This window comes from Pelophylax lessonae, assembly GCF_965119305.1.
Source record: "Pelophylax lessonae genome assembly, chromosome: 1".
In the NCBI taxonomy this organism is placed as follows: Eukaryota; Metazoa; Chordata; class Amphibia; order Anura; family Ranidae; genus Pelophylax; species Pelophylax lessonae.
Window position 1 is genome coordinate 887,186,550 of NC_138768.1, and position 24,876 is coordinate 887,211,425.

The following is a 24,876-nucleotide window of genomic DNA, read 5'->3' on the forward strand; positions in this document are numbered from 1 at the left end:
ATGATGTGTGTGTGTGTTTGCTATTAACCGTACATTGTATACCCCTGTATGTTGTACATTGTATACCCCTGTATGTTGTACATTGTATACCCCTGTATGTTGTACATTGTATACCCCTGTATGTTGTACATTGTATACCCCTGTATGTTGTGGTCTCTAAGGTGCCCATCTAATAGTTTTTTGAAACTATCGATGCTCCCCGCTGATACCACTGCTTGTGGAAGAGAATTCCACATCCTTACTGCTCTTACAGTGAAGAACCCCTTACGCATTTTAAGGTTAAACCGCCTTTCCTCTAGTTTTAGTGAGTGGCCACGTGTCTTATTGTATCTCCTTTCTCTGAATAGTTTGTTCCTTATGCTAGGGTCGCCAGTACAGTATTTGTACATTGATATCATATCCCCCCTCAATCGTCTCTTCTCCAGAGAGAATAAGTTCAGTGCTTGTAGTCTTTCCTCATAGCTGATGTCCTCCATTCCCCTAATTATCTATGTTGCCCTTCTCTGGACTCTCTCCAGTTCCAGCACATCCTTCCTGAGGACCGGTGCCCAGAACTGGACAGAATACTCCAGATGTGGCCGGACCAGAGTCTTGTAGAGTGGGAGAATAATCTCTTTATTTCTGGAGTGAATCCTCTTTTTTATACATCCCAGTATTCTGTTGGCTTTGCTTGCAGCTGCTTGGCATTGCATGCCACTGCCAAGCCTGTTGTCTACCAGTACCCCCAAGTCCTTTTCCATCCTAGACTCACCCAGAGGTTCCCCCCCTAGTGAGTAGCTTGCTTTCTGGTTTCTGGCCCCCAAGTGCATTACTTTACATTTTTCAACATTAAACCTCATCTGCCATGTAGTTGCCCACCCCGTTATTTTGTTCAGGTCCGCTTGTAAGGTTTCCACATCCTGCATAGAAGATATTGGCATGCCTAATTTAGTATCATCCGCAAATACTGAGATTGTACTAGATATCCCCTCCTCCAGATCATTTATGAATAAATTAAACAGGATTGGTCCCAGGACAGAACCCTGGGGGACCCCACTTTCCACACCCGCCCAATCTGAGTACTCCCCATTAATCACCACCCTCTGGACTCTCCCCTGGAGCCAGTTCTCTATCCAGGTACTCACCTTATGGTCCGTACCTATCTTCCTTAGTTTGTACAGTAAGCGTTTGTGGGGAACGGTGTCAAAGGCCTTTGCAAAGTCCAGATACACCACATCCACAGGCTTACCTTTATCTAGGTGGCAGCTCACTTCATCGTAGAAGGTTAATAGATTGGTTTGGCAAGAACGATTCTTCATGAATCCATGCTGATTACTACTAATAATACTGTTTTCATTACTAAAGTCTTGTATGTGGTCCCTTAACATCCCCTCCAAAATTTTACAGACTATTGATGTTAAGCTGACCGGCCTATAGTTACCCGGGATATATCTCGGCCCCTTTTTAAATATTGGTACTACGTTGGCCTTTTTCCAATCAGCTGGCACCATACCCATCTGTAGACTATCCTTAAAGATCAAGAATAATGGTCTGGCAATCACCTGGCTGAGCTCTTTAAGAACCCTCGGATGCAAGCCATCCGGTCCCGGGGATTTATTTATGTTAAGTTTCTCTAGTTTAGTTCTAAGTCTGTCTTCTGTTAGCCATGGTGGCACTTCCTGAGGTGTGTTGTTTAGTTTGGCCTTACAAGCAAGGTTCATGTAGCCCCCCGATTCTTTTGTGAAGACTGAAGAGAAGAAATTATTTAACACTTCCGCCTTTTCTCTGTCCTCAGTGGCCATATTTCCTTTATCATCTTTTATGGGGCCAATGTGCTCTGGCCTCGCTTTCTTACTGTTTATATACTTAAAGAATTCCTTGGGGTTCTTTTTACTCTCCTCCGCTATATGTCTCTCGTGTTCTATTTTAGCCGCCCTGATTTCATCTTTACATTTCTTATTACACTCTTTGTAATGCTTAAATGCTGCCAATGACCCCTCAGTCTTGTATTTTTTGAAGGCCTTTTCTTTAGCACTAATATGCATTTTTATGTTGGAGTTTAGCCACCCAGGGTTTAATTTTGCTCTTTTACATTTATTTCCCTTTGGAATGCACTGGTCAATCCCCCTGTTAAGTATGCTCTTGAAGCACTCCCATTTTTCCTCCGTGTTCTTTGTTTCCAGGGTTCTATCCCAATTGATATTTTCTAGCAGCGAGCGCAGTTTTGGGAAATTGGCTCTTTTGAAATTCAGTGTCCTTATATTACCCCTCTGCTTCCTATAACTGTAATTAACTTATTGACCTATGGTCACTGTTCCCTAAGTTGTCCCGTATTTCTATATCCGTGAGCAGGTCTGTATTGTTGGTAATCAGTAGGTCAAGTACCGCATTGTTTCTTGTCGGTGCGTTCACCATCTGACCCATGAAATTGTCCTGCAAAATATTTAGGAACTGCCGAGCCTTGGCTGAGTGTGCGGTTCCTTCTGCCCAGTCTATATCTGGATAATTAAAGTCCCCCATTATAATGACATTTCCCATCCTTGCTGCCAATCCTATCTGTAAAATGAGGTCCGCCTCCCCCTCCTCCCTCTGGTTGGGGGGCCTATAGCATACGCCCAATATTACCTTCCCCACCGTGCCTTCCCTTTGAAGCTCTACCCATAGGGATTCTGCCTCGTCCATAGCTCCATTATTAATATCATCCCTCATATTTACCTGTATACTGTTCTTAATATACAAACATACCCCTCCCCCTTTTTTACCTTCTCTATCTCTGCGATAAAGGGAATACCCCTGAATGGTCGCCATCCAGTCATGAGAGCTGTCAAACCAAGTCTCAGTTATCCCCACAAAATCTAAGTCCTCCTCAAACATCAGCAGCTCCAGCTCTCCCATCTTGTTGGCCAGGCTTCTGGCATTGGTATATAAGCCTCGTAATTTTGATGTTTTTAGGCTGCTCTCTTGATTTTTCCCCGTACCCACCCTGGGTATAGGGGCTCCGAACACCCTACCGCTAATGCCCCCATTTCTGTCCTCTGAAACTTGCTTTCCACTGGCTAATTCTACATCTGTACCCTCCCCCCCATTCCCTAGTTTAAAAGCCCCTCTAACTTTTTGGCCATCCTCTCACCCAGTACGGCTGCACCCACCCCATTTAGGTGCAATCCGTCCCTACCAAAGAGCCGGTGACCGACTGAGAAGTCGGCCCAGTTCTCCAGGAACCCGAAACCCTCCTTACTACACCAGCTCCTCAGCCACTCGTTAACTTCCCTAATCTCCCGCTGCCTCTCTGGTGTGGCTCGAGGTACCATTCATACAGGAGAGAATTCATTCTCATGTTCAGAGTGCGGGAAATGTTTTAAACAGAAAAGAAGCCTTCTTAACCATCAGAGAATGCACACAGGTGACCTTCCCTATTCATGTTCTGAGTGCGGGAAATGTTTTAGTCACAAAGGAAACCTTCTTCGGCACCAGAGAATACACACAGGAGAACGTCCCTATTCATGTTTACAGTGCGGGAAATGTTTTAATAATACAGAAACCCTTCTTCGCCATCAGAGAATACACACAGGGGAGAGTCCCTATTCATGTTCAGAGTGCGGGAAATGTTTTAAACAGCAAAGTGGCCTTCTTAGCCATCAGAGAATGCACACAGGGGAGCGTCCCTATTCATGTTTACAGTGCGGGAAATGTTTTAGTCAGAAAGGAAGCCTTCTTCAGCACCAGAAAATACACACAGGGGAGCGTCCCTATTCATGTTTACAGTGCGGGAAATGTTTTAATAATACAGGAACCCTTCTTCACCATCAGAGAATACACAGGGATGAGCATCCCTATTCATGTGCAGAGTGCGGGAAATGTTTCAATCGTAAAGAAAACTTTCTTAGCCATCAGAGAATACACACAGGTGAGCGTCCCTATTCATGTTCAGAGTGCGGGAAATGTTTTTATCATAAATCACACCTTCTTAGCCATCAGAGAACACACACGGATGAGGGTTCCTATTCATGTTCAGAGTGCGGGAAATGTTTTAATCATAAAAGAAACCTTCTTAACCATCAGAGAACACACACGGGTGAGGGTCCCTATTCATGTTCAGAGTGCGGGAAATGTTTTAATCATAAAAGAAACCTTCTTAACCATCAGAGAACACACACGGGTGAGGGTCCCTATTCATGTTCAGAGTGTGGGAAATGTTTTAATCATAAAAGTAGCCTTCTTAGCCATCAGAGAATACACACAGGTGAGCGTCCCTATTCATGTTCAGAGTGCGGGAAATGTTTTAATCATAGAAGTAGCCTTCTTAGCCATCAGAGAATACACACAGGTGAACGTCCCTATTCATGTTCAGAGTGCGGGAAATGTTTTAATCATAGAAGTAGCATTCTTAGCCATCGGAGAATACACACAGGTGAGCGTCCCTATTCATGTTCAGAGTGCGGGAAATGTTTTAATCATAGAAGTAGCTTTCTTAGCCATCAGGGAACACACACAGGTGAGCATCCCTATTCATGTTCAGAGTGCGGGAAATGTTTTAGTTACAAAACATACCTTCTTAGGCACCAGAGAATACACACAGGGGAACAACCTTTTTCATGTTCAGAGTGCGGGAAATGTTTCAATCAAAAAGGAAACCTTCTTAGCCATCAGAGAATACACACAGATGAGCCTCCCTGTTAATGTTCAGAGTGCGGGAATTGTTTTGCGCTCAAATGTTTACTTATTAGACACCAGAAAGTTCATACAGGCGAGCGTCTCTAATCTTGTGCAGAGTGCGGGAAATGTTTAACTAAGAGCACCTACTTACACACAGGTGAGCGCCCTTTTAAATGTTTCAAGTGCGGGAAATGTTTTCCAAAGAAAATTTTATTTCTTAGAAACCAGAAAGTTCCTACGGGCGAGCGTCCTATTTCATGTTCAGTGTGCAGGAAATGTTTCACTCCTTATGTACGTTTCAAACAGCAAAAAATTCACACTTATATTAGAGGCTCCATTTTCATGTTCAGAGTGTGGGAAAGTTTAAAAATAAAGGAAATATAATGAAACATCAGAGTACGCCCCCTGCTGGTACTACGGGAAATGGACGCTGGATTGTAACGGGTGGAACTGTTTAGTCCATAAACAAATGTGAAACCACCACAGTCCACTCGGGGTTGGTTTACACCCGCATCGCCCTCTGACCCGCTGTGGGGTTGGCGGGAAATCATGACAATACATGATCTTGATTTATTGAAGTAGCCGGCTTTTTATTGGTCCAACCAATGTATGATTATTAATACATTTGACACATTTGTTAATTCTATTATAAAAGATTTAAGCTTTATTTTATTCATATCATTTACTGTGTGGTAATCGCTTATTCTGATCTTGTCCAATAAAAACTCTTCGTACAATATTCTGTGCCGAGTCTTCTTTTTTACCAATGATTAGATGATTGGTGATTGGAATGTGATCAGTTCATAGAGAGTCATCCATTGGGGTTTTATTAGTGAGATGCATTTCCAGGTCTGGGGCCAGAAGAGTTCCAGGAGTTCTTCTCTGTCCACAGTTCCCAAACCAAAAGGAGACATCCACCACATCTTCAATCTTAAGGCCCTAAATGTCCTCAGCTGGGCCCAGGAGATCTGCATGCAATCCACCAGATCATAGCCTCTCTCTATATCAGGGTTAGGGTTAGACTTTTTTTTGGTCCACCCACATACATGTACTGCGGCAGGGTGGCCATTGGGCGCAGAATCACGTACCTCTACATCATCTGCATTTTCGGGTCTGGGTGGTCAACGCATGCTGCTGGCACTCAGCTCCCGCTGGACACAGCGAGAGCCAATCAGCAGGTCCAGAGGACATGATGTCCACCGGCACCCAGCAATCGTTCCCGAGAGAGGCAGAACACCGGTCTGACAAAGTAAACAAGGCAGATCGCCGTTCTGTTAGTAGGGAAGATGGAGATCCTGTGTTTCTGCTAATGGAGGAAGGAGATACTGGCACACAGAGATTATATATAGTCCAGCCAGTAATAAATATTTAAAAATACCAATGATCAGGGTAGAGGGTATTCCATAAAATGCCACTGGTCTTTGGTTATTGGGGTACAATAAAGGAATGCATGGGACCACCTGCGGCTGCTGTCCTCAGAGTTGTGACTGGTTCTGTATAGACTAAGAGGAAAGGCCTGTAGAAGGAGCAAAATACTCTGCATGCGTAGCCTTGCTTCTCTTCTCATCTGGTACCTCCTATCCTTCCGGTGACGTCACTTCCGCTGTGTCTTCCACACTGGCTCCTCCAGGAGCAGAACTGGAATAGGTAATAGCGGTCCTGCAAGATGGTTCTAGGAGGATCCTCATCCATAGACTATGCCACCCAGTGCCTGCCGGTGCGTTAGGGGCGCCAGCCCCCCATCCATGCGTCCGGCCCCCTAATCTACATGCGGGACGCCAGACGCATGGAGTTCAATGGGGCTTTTTTTTTTTAATCACCTGATTAGAGCCAGATGCTCTAATAGGCTTCAGCAAAGGGTGGACCCGGGGCGCAGAGCAGTGCACCCCGAGCCCCACCCATTGTGTTTACAATAGCGAATGAAAATTTGCTATTGTCACATGGATCCTCCTCCTGGCCAATCGGGAAGCGGGTCTTCCCGCTTCCTGATTGGCCGAAAGGCAAACCCCATGCCATTGGCCGAGGAGGAGGCGGAAGGACTGAGGACTTGAGGAGACGCCAGGGGACTGAGCAGAAGCCGCCGCTGCCTGAGGTAAGTGCACTGGTCTCGCGCGGGGGGGGGGGGGGGGGTCACACTTACGCTGTTCACTTTGCATTGAAAGGGGGCACGCTGGCATCTCTGCATTGAAAGGGGGCACGTTGGCATCTCTGCATTGAAAGGGGGTGCATTGGCATCTCTGTATTGAAAGGGGGCACACTGGCATCTGTGCATTGAAAGAGAGCAAGCTGGCATCTCTGCATTGAAAGGGGGCAAGCTGGCATCTCTGCATTGAAAGGGAGCACGTTGGCATCTCTGCATTGAAAGGGGACACGCTGGCATCTCTGCATTGAAAGGGAGCACGTTGGCATCTCTGCATTGAAAGGGGGCACGCTGGCATCTCAGTATTGAAAGAGGGCTCGCTGGCATCTCTGCATTGAAAGGGGGCAGGCTGGCATCTCTGCATTGAAAGGGGGCACGGTGATCTCTGCATTTAAGGGGGAACGCTGGTCTCTCTGCATTGAAAGGGGGCACGCTTACACCTTATACCTTAATTACTGAAGGCCCCTTTCACACTTTTGTGACCTCAAAGTCACGCAATTTTTTACAGCGTATTTTGCCGCAAAGCAATGCCTAATACATTTTTTTTGTTTGCACCCCCCCCCCCCCAAAAAATTTTGAGCAGCAGCCGCCACTGCTGCCACCAGATAAGCACTTGTATATCTTACCTCTTGCGTTTTAATCCTTTGCTACTAAAACCCTTTAACCCCAAAACTACACTAGCTGGCACCTCCTGTAGGGTTGCCACCCATCCGGGATTCACCCAGACAGTTTGGGTTTTGAATCATGTGTTTGGGTTTCAGGCCACCTGAATACCGGACACAATATTCAAAATGGACTGTGGCTCCCCAAGTAACCAAGTACCACAACCCCTGAGTGCATAGATGTTCACACCGGCCCCACCCCCATACACAGACAGGAGAGGAGAAAGGGCTTGATCTACTCCTCCTCCTCCCACCCCTTCCTATCTGTCTGCCCACCCACACTCCAATCCCTGGCGTTCTGTGCCTCAGGAAAGGGATGTGTGGGCTGAACGTTTGAAGCTCAGCAACTGGCAGATACACAGTGGATGAAAGGCTTTGATGCCTGAGCCTCCATCCTCGGGTGAATGAGCTCACCATCCAATGTCTATGACTGAAGTCTCCACCCGCTCTCCCTTCTTTCTCCTGCCTCCAAGTGAGTGAGTATCCTAAGGTAAGATTTAAGGGGTGCCATGAAGACACTGATGTAAGGGGGGCTTTCGGAACCCTAATTATAGATGGAACGCTGGGAACTCTGATGTAAGTGGGAGGTTTGGTGAGCAGAAACCCCCTTATATTAGAGTTCCCCTTTACATCAGAGTCTGCGGCGTTCCCCCTTAAAAATAAATGTTGCCGTGCGCGGCTAAAGTGTTCGGGTTTGGCTTAAAGAAAAGGTGGCAACCGTAGCTTCCTGTGTGTTTCTGCTAAGCAGGAACACGGATCTCTGCCTTCCCACAGTAAAAGCACCTCCCCCACTGTGAGTAAGCACTCCCTAGGAACACATTTAACCCTTTGATCACCCCCTGATGTTAACCCCTTCCCTGCCAGTGCCATTAGTTCAGTGACAGTGTATATTTATTTTACAGTATATCTTATTCACTGTATTGGTGTCACTGATCCCCAAAAAATATCAGTTAGCTGTGCTATTGGTCCACCGCAATGTCACAGTCCCGCTATAAGTCGCTGATCGCCGCCATTACTAGAAAAAAATAAAAAAAAAACAATTCCATAAAAAATCCCACCTTTTGTAGACGCGATAACTTTTGCGCGACAATCAATATACGCGTATTGGGATTTTTTTTTAACAAAAATATGTAGCAGAATACATATTGGCCTAAACTGATGAAGAAATTTGATTTTTTTAGATTTTTTTATTAGATGTTTATAGCAGAAAGTAAAAATTATTGTTTTTTTCTGAGGGTTTTTTTTCCAAATCATCCGTCCTTTTTGTTTATAGCACAAAAGATGAAAACCGAAGAGGTGATCAAATACCACCAAAATAATCCTCTATTTGTGGGAAAAAAAGACATCAATTTTATTTGGGTACAGCGTCGCACAACCACACAATTGTCAGTTAATGTAACGCAGTGCCCCATCGTTGGTGTCATTGGGAGGAATTCTGCCCCATCATTCATGTCAGTGGGAGAAATCGTGCCTCAAGGGCCAGATAAAAGCACTTGTAGCACCCTCCTTGGTAGGTGCTAGGTAAAACATATGTGGTCCTGTCTGCTTATCAGGGGGGCCTGAATTCTCAGCTAGTCTGTCACATGTTTCCAGGTGTGTCTGTTGAGTCTGGGGAGTCTCCCGACTGTGTCCAATAAGGGATCTTGTTGGACGGTGGAGGAAACCTTGCTAATAGCACACCAGGGTTTATAACTGTCTCAGTGGGTGGAGTTTGCCGCAGTGCACCCTGGGATTGGAAATAAATCCTGAGGGAGCATGTGACAGAGCGTCTTTTGGCAGGAGCATCAGTCCCAGGTGGAGGTGACGGCTTTCTCTCCTGTCAGAGAGTGAAGGTGGTCCAGGCAGTCAGCCTAGGGGACCGAAGGTTGAGCTGCGCTGCAGAGAGGGATCCAGAGTGTTGCTGACCGAGTGGACCTGCTGGGCAGAGGACTTCAGGAAAAACAGTATCGTGAGTACTTAAGATCTGCCCAGGGGTTTGCCTAAGAGAGGGGACCACTCCAGAAGGTCAAGGGGATCCAGGAGCCAGCTAACCAATAGTTGTGGGAGTGAATGGGGGTGCCAAGTGTCCAAACCCTGAAGATAGGGAAGTAAAGGGGGTGCCAGTGTGGGCCCTGAAGCGTTCAGCAGTAAAGCAAAGGTGTACAAATAGCTACCTCAGGCAAGAGTACCTCAGGGAGCTAGAAAGGACTTCCTTAGTCAAAGGCAAAGTCACAGAGTCAATCGAGCGTTAACCGGTATTTGGCCAGTGTTAACCAGCTTCAAGTCAGCGTTAACAGGCATCCAGCCAGCGTTAACCAGCGTCAGGCAGCATTTTTTCAGAGTCCCCGCCAGATTGTGCATAGTTCAATTGCAGGAGTATCCCACTCATCCCTTCTCCCGTCCAAGTTCCTAAATAAATCTAAAAACCCAAAGATACTGGACTGGTTCTTGTCTCAGTGCTCACACTTGGAGAAACATGCCTAAATGTGCTGTTGTTGCTACCGGTAACCCAGGGGGACCCATATCCAGCACCGTGTCTGGGAATTGTGCTACACACGCAAAGGGAATCTGGCCCCTGGGTCACAGTGTGGAGATCACTGCTCTACATATCTCCATTTGCCCAGTTCCATCCCAGTCCCCAACAACACAACATCGTGTCATTGTGGGAAAATTCGGTCCGTTCTGTGGACAGTCCAGGTCACCTGGCACTGAAAACCAGGTTGTCCCTGACCTGTCCCTCTCCACCAATAAGAGAGAACATACCCAACCTTTATTATACGTTAGAGTTAGGATTCAAATTAAAAATTGGAATGTGATGCATCCTTCCATTATTTTCAACTTTTTTTCAAAATTCCGGGAGGCATTACGTTGAGCATGAGTATATTTCTCAAACATTCGTTTATCCATTTCCCAGATCCAGTCTCCGAGGGTAGCAGGACTGGGTGAAACCCAAAGTGAGGCTTACGGGCTACAGTGAGGGAAAAAAGTATTTGATCCCCTGCTGATTTTATAAGTTTGCACACTGACAAAGAAATGATCAGTCTATAATTTTAAAGGTCGGTTTATTTTAACAGTGAGAGACAGCATAACAACAAAAATATCCAGAAAAAGCATTTTAAAAAAGTTATAAATTGATTTGAATTTTAATCAGTGAAATAAGTATTTGATCCCCTATGAATCAGAAAGATTTCTGGCTCCCAGGTGTTTTCTATACAGGTAATGAGCTGAGATTAGGAGCACTCTCTTAAAGGGAGTGCTCCTAATCTCAGCTTGTTACCTGTATAAAAGACAGCTGTCCATAGAAGCAATCAGATTCCAATCTCTCCACCATGGCAAAAACCAAAGAAGTCCAAGGATATCAGGGACAAGATTGTAGACCTACACAATGCTGGGATGGACTACAAGACCATCGCCAAGCAGCTTGGTGAGAGGATGACAACAGTTGGTGCGATTATTCACAAATAGAAGAAACACAAAATAACTGTCAATCTCCCTCAGTCTACGGCTCCATGCAAGATCTCACCTCGTGGAGTTTTAATGATCATGAGAACGTGAGCAATCAGCCCAGAACTACACAGGAGAAGCTTGCCAATGATCTCAAGGCAGCTGGGACCATAGTCACCAAGAAAACAATTGGTAACACACTACGCCGTGAAGGACTGAAATCCTGCAGCATCCGCAAGGCCCCCCTGCTCAAGAAAGTACATGTACAGGCCCCAGTCTCCAGATCCTAATCCCATAGAAAATATATGGAGGGAGCTGAAGGTTCAAGTTACCAAACGTCAGCCTCAAAACCTTAATGACTTGGATAGAATCTGCAAAGAGGAGTGGGACAAAATCCCTGCTGAGATGTGTGCAAACCTGGTGGCCAACTACAAGAAACGTCTGAACTCTGGGATTGCCAACAAAGGTTTTGCCACCAAGTACCAAGTCATGTTTTCACATCGTTAAAATGCAAATCAATTGATAACTTTTTTGAAAGGCGATATTTTTGTTGTTATTCTGTCTTTCACTGGTAAAATAAATCGACCAGTAAAATTATAGTCTGATCTTTTTTTGTCAGTGGGCCAACGTACAAAGTCAGCAGGGAATGAAATACCTTTTTCCCTCACTGTAAAAAAAGTGATCTCGCAATAGCCACTACCTGGTCATGATCCATTGTGGAGAATCTACATAACCCAGAAGAAATAGAACGGGATCCAGAGTCAGCACAATATCATATACAGAATTTCGCTTATCTAACACTTCCTGCCAATACTTATATAATCAATGAGACTTTCTAAACGCTGTGGACATCAAGGATGGATACTTGAATGTTCCTGTTTTTCTGGCACACCAGCAATTCTTCCCCTTTGCTGTGGGTCTTCAGCTTCTCTGGTTCATCTTCTCTTTTGCACTTTGAGTGTTCACCAATGGGAGGAATTGTGCCCCATTGTTGGTGTCAGTGGGAGGAATTGTGCCCCATTGTTGGTGTCAGTGGCAGGAATCATGCCCCACCGTTGGTGCCAATGTGAGAAATTTTGCCCCATCGTTGGTCAAATGGGAGGAATTCTGACCCATCGTTGGTGTCAGTGGGAGGAATTGTGCCCCATCTTGGTGACATTGGGAGGAATTCTGCCCCATCATTGGTGCCAAAGGGAGAAATTGTGCCCCATCGTTGGTCCAATGGGAAGAATTGTGCCCCATCATTGGTGTCAGTGGGAGTAATTGTGCCCCATCTTGGTGACATTGGGAGGAATTCTGCCCCATCATTGGTGCCAAAGGGAGAAATTGTGCCCGATCATTGGTCCAATGGGAGGAATTGTGCCCCATCATTGGTGTCAGTGGAAGTAATTGTGCCCCATCATTGATGTCAGTGAGAGGAATTGTTCCCCATTGTTGGTGTCAGTGGGAGGAAATGTGCACCCTTGGTTGGTGACATTAGGATGAATTCTGCCCATCATTGATGTCAGTGGGAGGAATTATGATACCCAGTGGTGGGAATCAGCCGGTTCGCACCAGTTCCACAGAACCGGTTACTAAACATTTGGAAGTTCGCCGAACCGCCTTACTGTGACCATCTGTATCATCCGCTCTGGCTCTCTCTGCCTCTGTTCCTGCCTGTGGCTGCGGCAGCGCTCTCTCTCTGTGGGGAGGCGGCCAGAGCGCACACACTGCACTGGTTGCTAGGCTAGAGCCGCTTAGCGTATAGGAACCAGTGACTTCACCCCCTTTCTCCTCCAGGCCGCCACCTCCCAGTCCCCGCCTATTACAACTTGGCTCCAGCAAAGGGTGGACCTGGGGGGCAGAGCAGTGCGCCCCGAGCCCACCAATTGTGTGAAAATAGCGAATGAAAATTTGCTATTGTCACAAAGATCCTCCTTCTAGCTTGAGACCCGCTTCCTGATTGGCCGAAAGGCTAACCCCATGCCATTGGCCGAGGAGGAGGCGGGAGGACTGAGGACTCGAGGAGATGCCGGGGGACTGAGGAGAAGCCGCCGCTACAGGTAAGTGCACTGGACTGGGGGGGGGGGGGGCTTGGCACGCTGTTCACTCTGCATTGAAAGGGGGCATGCTGCTCAGTCTGCATTGAAAGGGGGCACGCTGGTGTCTGCATTGAAAGGGGGCACGCTGGTCTCTGCATTGAAAGGGGGCACAATGATCTCTGCATTGAAGGGGGCACGCTGGTCTCTGCATTGAAAGGGGGCATGCTGGTCTCTGCATTGAATGGGGGCACGCTGGTCTCTGCATTGAATGGGGGCACACTGGTCTCTGCATTGAAAGGGGGCACGCTGGTCCCTGCATTGAAGGGGTCACACTGTTCACTGCATTGAAGGGGGCACGCTGTTCACTGTTTTGAAGGGGGCACGCTGGTCACTGCATTGAAAGGGGGCACACTGGTAACTGCATTGAAAGGGGGCACGCTGGTCACTGTTTTGAAGGGGGCACGCTGGTCACTGTTTTGAAGGGGGCACGCTGGTCACTGTGCATTGAAAGGGGGCACGCTGGTCACTGTGCATTTAAAGGGGACAGGCTGGGCACTGTGCATTTAAAGGGGACACACTGGGCACTTTGCATTTAAAGGGGACACGCTGGGCACTGTGCATTTAAAGGGGACACGCTGGGCACTGTGCATTGAATGGGGGCACGCTGGGCACTGTGCATTGAAAGTCGGAACTGGTTACTAAAATTTTTGAATCCCACCACTGATTATGCCCCATTGTTGGTCTCAGTGGATGAAATAGTGCTCCAAGGGCCAGGTAAAAGCAATCAAAGGGCCGCAGTTTGGAGACCACTGTTGTAGACAGCTCAATTTGCCCAATTCCACTACAGACCCTAAAAGCAAAACATTGTGGGATAATTTAGTCCCTTCTTTGGACAGTCCAGGTCACCTGGCACTGAAAATCAGGTTGTCCCTGAACTGGAGGCTCAGGAATCCTACTCAGAAGTAGGGAGTAGTCACTTTGAGTGTTCACCCAGGTGCTGGCCCCAGGGCTAGCCTTGCTGTACTCTTAGGGCATTCCCATTGTGGGAAATCTGGAAGACCTCCATTCGCTCAGGTTCTGGCTGACAGCATAGCTAGAACTGTCCTGACATTGCCAAGGTTCAACTGGGTCCTGAACCTTCAGATCTCAGTACTGGAACCAACTCATGGCTTGGAATATCTGGGTGTCATCCGAAACATACCTCAGGCCAGAGTTTTTGTCCCCCAAGAGAAATTTCAAACTCTCTTTTCCCAGGCTCGGACTCTTCAGTCCGAGGGTCACCCAATTTGCTTCTGCATGAGAGTTCTGGAGCTCATAGTAGTGTTCTTCTAGACCAGGGGGGTCTCCAAACTGTCTAAACAAAAGAGCCAGTTTACTTCAGAATTCATGGGGGGCTGGACTGTGGCCATTGGGAGCAGATAGGGTCCCGTCAGTGTATAAAAAACAATGCCCCATCTTTGGTTTCATTGGGAGGAATAGTGCCCCATCATTGGTGTTAGTGGGATTAATTGTGCCCCATCGTTTGTGTCAGTGGACTCCATTGTTGGTGTCTTCATATGTATATGTTGTGGTTTACCAGGGTTATGGCTGAAGCTATCATTGTATTGTTTTTTCCAGCGAGCGGCTGGCTTTCTCATGAAACCATTCCGAGCGGATCATGAGCTTTCCGAAGCAGTGGGAAGGGATGTTCCTCCCCCCTCCTGCCGCTTGTTGGTGTTTTTTGGGTTTACCGTTTTTGCCTGAAAAACGATCCGATGGTGCGACTGGCTGCTCTCATAGACTGGCTGCTCTCAGATGTCTCCATAAAGAGGACCTGTCATCCTTATTTCTATTGCAAGGGATGTTTACATTCTTTGTAATAGGAATAAAAGTGATAAAAAAAAAACAATTAAAAAGGGACAGTGTAAAAATAAAAAGTAAAAAATAGAAGAAAAAATTTGAAGAGACCCCATCCCTGCGCCATGCTTTTAAGCAACGCCTATGGACATATGTGGGCGTGACGTACATATGCGTTCACTGCTGTGTGCAAGTACACGGGGACGGGGACGCTTTATTTATTTATTTTTTAATTGTTTATTTTATTACATTTTTTCTATTCATTTCTTTTTTTTCCACTTTCCCTTTACATTTTTTTTTGATCACTTTTATTCCTAATAAAAGGGAATGTAAACATCTCTTGTAATAGGAATAGGGCATGACAGGTCCTCTCTATGGGGAGATCGGGGGTCTATTAGAGCTCCAAATCTCTCCTCTGGCCCCTCCTGCAGCCGATCAGACTGAGATTGGTGGCCGGGTAAACAAAGGGGCAGAACCGGAAGTGGGGAATACTCGCCTCTCCTATCTCTGTGTATAGGGCAGCCATCACCGCCGGCCACATCGCTCCCAAACTCCGCGATGGGACCGGAGAGACCGGGAGAGGCGGTGGGAAGGGGGTGGAACCTCCTTCCATCACCCGCAGAAGTGATCGAGTGGCTAATTATCCAATGTGACAGGAAGTCAGGAAAATCTGTGGGTGTTGTCACAGACGGGAGATACATTTCTGCCTTGTTTAGACAATTCACCAATTACTATCAGGTGTCGGCTGCGGAGGTAGCCAGAAAGGTTTAAGGACGTTGGAGAGCTTCAGCTATTCAGAATGAGGCAATTAAGGCCTCTATAAAGGTATCCAGAGGATGACTACTGATTGCTGCATCCTGAGGCTGTGTGCGTTAAGGAGAGCAGTGAGCGGAGAGACTTCTGAAGGTGAGGTGGTCTTGACTTTTTCTGTGTGAAAAAGAAACCAAATATACTATTGGTTTTCTGCTGTATGACCAGCAGTGTCTGCCCAGCAGTAGGTTCCTGTGTTGTGAAGGTAGACGCCCCAAGTGGCCAGGGTTTATTTTATGTTTGTTTGATTTATGCTGTTTGGATGCTTGCACTTGTTTCCAGCAAATTGGAAGAATAAACCATAGACCGTTGTTTTCAACCACTCCTCGGCTGTCTCTCTGTGTAACGAACGCCCCCAAGGGGTCATCCACACCCGCTACCGAGCTAACCCCTTACACATGGTGGAGTGCCGCGGGCAGTTAGAGTAAACCCAAAATGGAGGAGATACTGAAACAACTGGTTATAGCAAATGCAAATCAACAGCAGGCAAATGCGGATTTTCAGCGGAGCCTTGCAGCTCAACAACAGGCTCACCAAGAGAGCATTGCAGGCCTGGAACAGAGACACCAGCAGCAAAAATGGAGGCCATCGTGAAACCGCTTCAGAGACAGCAGACCGAGGCTGGGAGTCAGGCCAGTAACATACCGACTTTTCGGACTGAGAAGATTTTAAGAACTGTTGGAGATTGTGTAGAGTGCAAGGAGGCAGTAAAGAATAAACTCAGCGAGTTAGTGACAAGCTCTGAGGATATTCAATCACAAGCTGAGAGGATCTCGAACACAGAAAGCCTTGAGGAGGCCCAGGAGTTACTTCTTCATTATGAGAAAAATATAAAGAAAATACGTTCAAAGAAACAGGATGTTCAGCTCCAGATTACTTGTGCCAAACAAATACAGACTGAAAAGGGATTGTCCAGAGATGTCCAAGAGGAGTTCATGAAGATGGAAGCTGAAATGGAAAATGTAGAGACAGCATTGGTGCAACAAGAAGAAGAATTAAAGGACACAATCCATAATTGGGAGACCATAGAAATTGGAAAAGAGTCCATTGCCCATCATTTGAAGCAGATAGGACCTACACTTGAACGACCCTTGAACTTTGAAACACTGGAAAATGTATCATTAGAACTTCAGCAGGCAAAGGAGCTGTGTAAGAAAAGTGATGATCTCTCAGTTCAGGCTGAAAGTCTGGTGAAGAAGTCAAGTGATATAAAGCGTGGAGAAAAAAAGTCAAGACCACCTCACCTTCAGAAGTCTCTCAGCTCACTGCTCTCCTTTACGCACACAGCCTCAGGATGCAGCAATCAGTAGTCATCCTCTGGATAACTTATAGAGGCCTTAATTGCCTCATTCTGAATAGCTGAAGCTCTCCAACGTCCTTAAACCTTTCTAGCTAACTCTGCAGCTGACACCCGATAGTAATTGGCGAATTGTCTAAACAAGGCAGAAATGTATCTCCCGTCTGTGACAACACCCACAGATTTTCCTGACTTCCTGTCACACCACTCAGATCACTTCTGCCTTGTACAGAATCGATGGCTGAACAAAATGATACCTGGATGATGCTTGTAGGTGCACCCACCACCCTGCTATTACCAATGAACCCCAAAGATGTATGCGGTTTGCAAAGCCGCTGCACAAATATCGTGTGACATAACAAATTGCAATGACCGCCATTTTTTTCTCTTTGGTCTCTGTTAAAATACAAAAAATTGTATAATGTTTGGGGGTTCTAAGTAGTTTTCTAGCAAGAAACACTGATACTGCTCGGAAGAAGATGAGAACACCCTGAAGGCCAGTCCTGAAAAGTTACCTGTAAGAGCAAATAACCAAAACATCACCGAGAGAACTCAACTGTTTTGCTGCGAGGAACAAATATGCCTACAATCACCATAAGTACGCTAAGTACAAAAATCCCAATATGGTAGGGTGACCAGACGTCCCGGTGTTCAGGGACAGACCCCGGAATGAGGACACTGTCCCTGGACCACGTGTGTTCCCGATTCTGTCCCGGATTCAGGGGCGGTGTACCTATTGCTGACAGCCTAGCAGTACATTCAGCAGTGTGACCATCCATCCAGCACAGTGTCAGTGAGAGTGAGTGGAGCAGAGCTGTCAAATCGAAGCTCTGATGTCGGGGATGGGCGGGCTGAAATTTGGAGCTCCTCCTCCCTTCCATCCACAGCCAGTCAGCAGGCAGTATAACACTCCTCCCCCCCCCCCCCCACCCCTCTCCAGCCCGCCACATTTGACTGGGAGCCGGGCTGAATGAGGGCACCAGAAGGGAGATGCAAGAAGGTAGGACTACAATTAGAGCAAGCACTGTTACATGTAATGCTGGTCGGCTGCAGTGTCTTCCAGATATCTAGGTGTTCAGGCAGTGTGAGGTCACCAATCAGCCTCCTCTCCCCTCACTCCTTATCTTTTTTATCTCCCTAACCTGAGCTGCACATTTCCTGATAGACTGATAAGAAGACCCTGCAGCAGCATTCTCCAAAACCAGGGACACATGGCCGTTACCCATTTCAGCTTCTGTTCAGCTATTTAGCCGGAGCTCTGTGTGCGCTGCATGGTTTTATATGTTTTGTTGGAGGATTTACTGCTGGTTCAGGCTAGAAGCTTCAGAGACCCATTAACTGTTTATTGTCCTCCACTAATCTTCAGCAGTTAACTGTTTGTAAGACAATTTTTATTTTGGAAATTGGATGTGCTGCTGTCTTCTGTCACTTGGTTGTACTTTAAAAGTAGGATTACTGACTTGATCTTGCAGAGCTGGTTTAAATAGAGTGGAGCAGCACTGCGATAATATACACTTTACACGGGGTTCAGCTGTAATCTCAGTCTCTGACCATCTCTTGTATCATGTCTGCAGTCTCTGACCATCTCCTGTATCATGTCTGCAGTCTCTGGCCATCTCCTGTATCATGTCTGCAGTCTCTGGCCATCTCCTGTACCATGTCTACAATCTCTGGCCATCTCCTGTACCATGTCTTCATTCTCTGACCATCTCCTGTACCATGTCTGTAGTCTCTGGCCATCTCCTGTACCATGTCTTCATTCTCTGACCATCTCCTGTACCATGTCTGCAATCTCTGGCCATCTCCTGTACCATGTGTTCATTCTATGACCATCTCCTGTATCATATCTGCAGTCTCTGACCATCTCCTGTTTCATGTCTGTAATCTCTGACCATCTCCTGTACCATGTCTTCAGTCTCCAACCATCTCCTGTATCATATCTGCAGTCTCTGACCATCTCCTGCACCATGTCTGCAGTCTCTGACCATCTCCTGTACGATGTCTGCAGTCTCTGGCCATCTCCTATATCATGTCTGCAGTCTCTGGCCATCTCCTGTACCATGTATGCAGTCTCTGGCCATCTCCTGTACCATGTCGTCAGTCTCTGGCCATCTCCTGTACCATGTCTGCGGTCTCTGGCCATCTCCTGTATCATGTCTTCAGTCTCTGACCATTTCCTGTATCATATCTGCAATCTCTGACCATCTCCTCTACCATGTCTGCAGACTCTGACCATCTCCTGTACCATGTCTGCAGACTCTGACCATCTCTTGTACCATGTCTGCAGTCTCTGACCATCTCTTGTACCATGTCTGCAGTCTCTGACCATCTCTTGTACCATGTCTGCAGTCTCTGACCATCTCCTGTACCATGTCTGCAGTCTCTGACCATCTTCTGTACCATGTCTGCAGTCTCCTGTAATAATGTGTCTGCAGTCTCTCACCATCTCCTGTAGTGTATCTCTGGTGGTGAGGTGATGTGAGGTGTATATGTTTTATACAGGCTGGGTGTGAGTGACCTTACACAGACCCACCCACACACAGAAAATAATATTCACACATATACTGACAAAACATACACACACAAAAATAATTACATGTATACTGTGATTACATACAGTAGAAAAAAGAATAGGTAATAGCCTTGCCCTCTGTAGCATCCTCCTGAACCCTGCACGTGGCATCCTCCTGAAACCTGCATGTGGCATCTTCCTGAACCCTGAACGTGGCATCTTCCTGAACCCTGCATGTGGCATCCTCCTGATCCTTGCACCTGGCATCCTCCTGCACCCTGCACGTGGCATCCTCCTGCACATAGCATCCTCCTGCATGTAGAATCCTCTTACACCCTGCACGTAGCACCAGCATACAGGGGGCACACTGACCACCAGCATACAGGGGGCACACTGACCACCAGCATACAGGGGGCACACTGACCACCAGCATACAGGGGGCACACTGACCACCAGCATACAGGGGGCACACTGACCACCAGCATACAGGGAGCACACTGACCACCAGCATACAGGGAGCACACTGACCACCAGCATACAGGGGGCACACTGACCAACAGCATACAGGGGACATAACAAATCAAGTAAAACAACTACCATGCAACTAAAAAAATCTGAGAAGCAATAAGAGAATCTTGTTATCGGTTCCCTCATCTAACGTGCAACAATAAAAAACAAAAAATGCCGCACTGCCCTACACTTCATCATTAAAATTCTACAAATGGACTTATAATGGTAAAACCTATAAATGAATATCGTGTGCAAATCAACCAATGTATTACACTATATTAGTGATGGTGTCACCCTCTCTACAAAAGGTAAGAAATATCGCAGAGCTGCAATGTGCAAATAGTGGTGAACCCCCCCTCCCCCATATATAATCACAATACATAGTAAAATTTATGTGCATATTTTACATTTTATTATTATATAGGGTGTTTTACCACTATTTGCACATTGAAGCTCTGCCGTATTTCTTTTCTATCTCATGGACGAAATGTGAGAAATAACATAAATATCATACAATCATTCCATAAACACATCCCACATACACTGCATAGATCATTGCAAGGAAATATGCTTATAAAATAGTTTACCATTTGCCCAAAAAAACCAAATATGTCCCCGGATTTCATTTTAAAAATCTGGTCACCTTACAATATGATAGTGCAAATGAGAAACAGCGCAAAAATGGTGTAACCAACCTCATGGGATTGTCAATGTAACAAATGATTAGGTATTGAATCAAAAATTAAATAAACATAAGTACTCAATAATATCCTCTAGTGATGTGATACAAAATACTGCAACGTCACTTCCGGTAGCGGTGGAACGCACGCCGGAGCCAAGCCCCGCTGCGCACCATCATCCTAATAGGATCTACCAACCATTATCCTGTATCGCCTGGTTTTTTTATACGAAATGTGAGTTTTATTCTTTGTTATTCTACCAATAAACCTGTTATAGCAGTATCACGCTATTGGAATTCCTTTCTTCCCTTATATATGGCTAAATACCTGCTGAGAGAGCTTAGGGGATCCATACTGGCCACCATAGCGGTTTAAAGGATCTTTGCCCGGATTACATACCGGACCCTGCCTGTGAGACCCTTACACCATACGGTCTGGGGGTCCACGTTGTCCGGTAAGTGGAATCACTTTTGGGGAGAGTATTGTGCGCAGTACTGGAGGTCATATCTCCAGAAGGATATAGATACTCTAGAGAGAGTTCAGAGAAGAGCTACTAAACTAGTACATGGATTGCAGGAAAAAACTTACCAGGAAAGGTTAAAGGACCTTAACATGTATAGCTTGGAAGAAAGAAGAGACAGAGGGGATATGATAGAAACTTTTAAATACATAAAGGGAATCAACTCGGTAAAATAGGAGAGCATATTTAAAAGAAGAAAAACTACCACAAGAGGACACAGTTTTAAATTAGAGGGGCAAAGGTTTAAAAGTAATATGAGGAAGTATTACTTTACTGAGAGAGTAGTGGATGCATGGAATAACCTTCCTGCAGAAGTGGTAGCTGCAAATACAGTGAAGGAGTTTAAGCATGCATGGGATAGGCATAAGGCTATCCTTCATATAAGATAGGGCCAGGGACTATTCATAGGATTCAGATATATTGGGCAGACTAGATGGGCCAAATGGTTCTTATCTGCCGACACATTCTATGTTTCTATGAATCATCCACTATAGCATCGCACCACTGTGGCATGTGTTTGTTTTCCAGCACTTGAGCACTTTATTCGGCTGTTTCTTCATAGAACTTTCACTGGCTACTTACTGCACTATATATTTTTATGGACTATTTTTATTATTATTCTGGACTATTGGTTAACATATTTTTATATTGGAATTGATTATTCACACTATTGGGATTTTGTATCACATCACTAGAGGATATTATTGAGTACTTATGTTTATTTAATTTTTGTTTCAATACCTAATCATTTGTTACATTGACCATCCCATGAGGTTGGTTACACCATTTTTGCAATGTTTCTCATTTGCACTATCATTCACTAAATCACTTTGATTTATGCACAGCAGCACTTTTGGTTACAATTTAGTCAACACCATAGCGCGGCATTAATTCTCCTTGCACTACCTTACAATATGGTCCACAAGGTGGTGACCTGACTTCTCTCAGATGGAACGCACAGACAGGAAGTGATGAGGTACAGACAGGAAGAGATGTAAAATACTGACAGGAAGTGATGTAAGATACTGACAGGAAGTGATGTAAGATACTGACAGGAAGTGATGTAGTTCCACAGAGGAAGTGATGTCAGATATAAATAATACATTTCAGAAGCTAGTCCGGTGTTCTAAAATTTCCTCGGACCCATGAAAAAATCGGACCTCGTCACTTCCGGTGGTCCTACGTCATGAAACAGCTGATGGAGTCTCAAGTGCGCATGCGCACAAGACATTATCTTGGTTTGCTAAAATTATAACACATAGCGAGCAGCTGACTGAGAGAAGGCGGGGCTGAGGTGGGACGGAAGACACCGCCGCGTCATCTGCAGAGCTGAATAGAGGAGGCGGGACGGAGGTGCGGCCGTAATAGATGCAGGGCTTAAGCGACTCCTTCTGTTTTATTATCTTTAGTAATTATTGTATTATTCATCCTTAGGATTTAATAACATTTAGTATTTCTATAATACAAAATAAGAAATAGTAAATGTAATGAAATCCTAAGGATGAATAATACGATAATTACTAAAGATAATAAAACAGAAGGAGTCGCTTAAGCCCTGCATCTATTACGGCCGCACCTCCGTCCCGCCTCCTCTATTCAGCTCTGCATATGTGCCTCCGTCCCTGTAATGTTTCAGTGAAGCGGCGGTGTCCTCCGTCGCACCTCAGCCCCGCCTCCTCTCAATCAGCTGTCCGCTCTCTGTTATAATTTTGCCAAACCTCGAAAAATTTCTTCTGCGCATGCGCACGGATGACTCCCATCAGCTGTTTTGTGATGCTCTGTCCACCGGAAGTGACGAGGTCCGACAAAATTTTACAACACCGGAGGAAGAAGAGAGGAGATGTAGCTTGAAGTGGCAGCAGAGGAGGTAATAAGATATTATTTTCTATATATAATCTTTAATTTCATAAAGAAAATGTTCTCCTTCAGTTTTTATGCTGGGGGAACAGAAACAAAGGAACGCATAACTCTGAGAATCAGATTGGAGTCCCCCGGTGAAATCACATAAGTAGGATGAGCAGCAAAACTTCCTCCAGCTCTCCTGTAGCTCCCTCACCAGGCAGAGCCGAGGTACTCATAATCTTATCTGGGGAAGAGGCAGAGCTCGGGGTGACCCCGACACTCACCTCTGGAAATATTCAGCAGCTTTCCTTCCTCATCACTACTAACATTAATCCCGTCCTCTGCCCCAACACCAACTGGGCCCCCACTCCTCACCCCCCATCCAACACCGCTGTCCCCCATTCCTCACCCCCATCTAATACCGCTGTCCCCCATCTAACACCGCTGTCCCCCATCTAACACTGCTGTCCCCCATTCCTCACCCCCATCTATCACCCGTGTTCCCTACTTCTCATTCCTCATCCAACACTGTTGTTCTCCTCTCCTCACCCCCCTTCCCACACTGCTCACCTATATTCCACAACCCCCACTGACACTGTTGTCCCCCACTACCCAATGCTGCCACCTTTCTTTCTCTCACGTCTCTCATGATATCGCTCTTATTTCTATTAAAAAAGCACAGACCTGACCGGAGAGGTGAGGAGGATTCTGGGAGGTCACATGACATCACTTTTATTTCTATTAGCAAAACACAGACCTGACCAGAGAGGTGCGGAGGATTCTCAGAAGATTCTTAGAAGGACACAAGGATCTCTACAAGGACGTCATGATGGAGAATCAGCCGCCCCTCACATCAGCGGGTAAGAGGAGACTTTATTGTAAAGGAGAGAGCAGTACGGAGGATCCACCTAGATCTCCCATCATCTGATAAACACATAGAAACAATGTATTCAGTCAGTGTGTGTGTTTCCTACAGATGGATCCAGTAATGGGAACCCACCAGAGAGATGTCCCCGTCCTCTGTATTCCTGGGATTCCACACAGGAAGATCACACCATCCCCCACCATCATCAGGTAGGTAAAGATGGAAGTAGAGATCGTAAAAGTGATCTGACTGTATGAAAATATATTCCACTTTTAGGTATAAGGTTATTTGTGCTCACATTTTAAAGAAACCATTCCCTGCTATTTTGTTTGTTTAGAATGAAAATCTGATAGATATAAAAGATGAGGTTAAAGAGGAAGAAGAGACGTATGTGAGGGGTGATCAGCAGTTCAGGGAAGAGGTTGGGATGATGGACAAAGTTAAAGAGGAGGAATCTTCTCCAGACATCAGCACAGGTGAGTGATGGCCACTAAATACAAAAACTGTTTGGGTTTACGGATTGATGTTTGAGGATCTGTAGATCCACTTCTACAAAGACGTCATGATGGAGAATCAGCCGCCCCTCACATCACCGGGTAAGAGGAGACTTTATTGTAAAGGAGAGAGCAGTACGGAGGGTCCACCTAGATCCCCCATCATCTGATAAACACATAGAAACAATGTATTCAGTCAGTGTGTGTGTTTCCTACAGATGGATCCAGTAATGGGAACCCACCAGAGAGATGTCCCCGTCCTCTGTATTCCCGGGATTCCACACAGGTTAACATTAAAGAAGAGATAAAAGAGGAGGATGATGAGAATTTTGTAGTGGAGGAGGCAGAGTTTCCAAAGGGACACAGAAAGCAGTACCAGGACACCATGGTGGAGTCATCCAGTTACAGAAACCCACCAGAGAGATGTCCCCATCCTCCGTATTCCCGGGATTCCACACAGGAAGATCACACCATCCCCCACCATCATCAGGTAGATGAGAATGTAGGAAAGTGATCCCAAGCCATAAGAGATATCATTCTTCTATTATTATTATTTTGTGTATTTAATATTATTTCTGCCATTTTGTTGGTTTAGGATGAAGATCTGATAAATGTACAAATTGAGGTTA

At 45.9% G+C, this 24,876-nt stretch overlaps 1 protein-coding gene across 1 annotated transcript in view; it reads left to right on the top strand.

The window, feature by feature from the left end:
* LOC309550744 (uncharacterized protein) overlaps positions 1-24,876 on the top strand; it is a gene marked incomplete at both ends in the record, with an annotated part of 156,997 nt that overhangs the window by 24,976 nt on the left and 107,145 nt on the right. Inside the window, 1 exon segment of the mRNA XM_082251084.1 lies at positions 4,042-4,306. Coding sequence (XP_082107210.1) covers positions 4,042-4,306 — 265 coding nt within the window.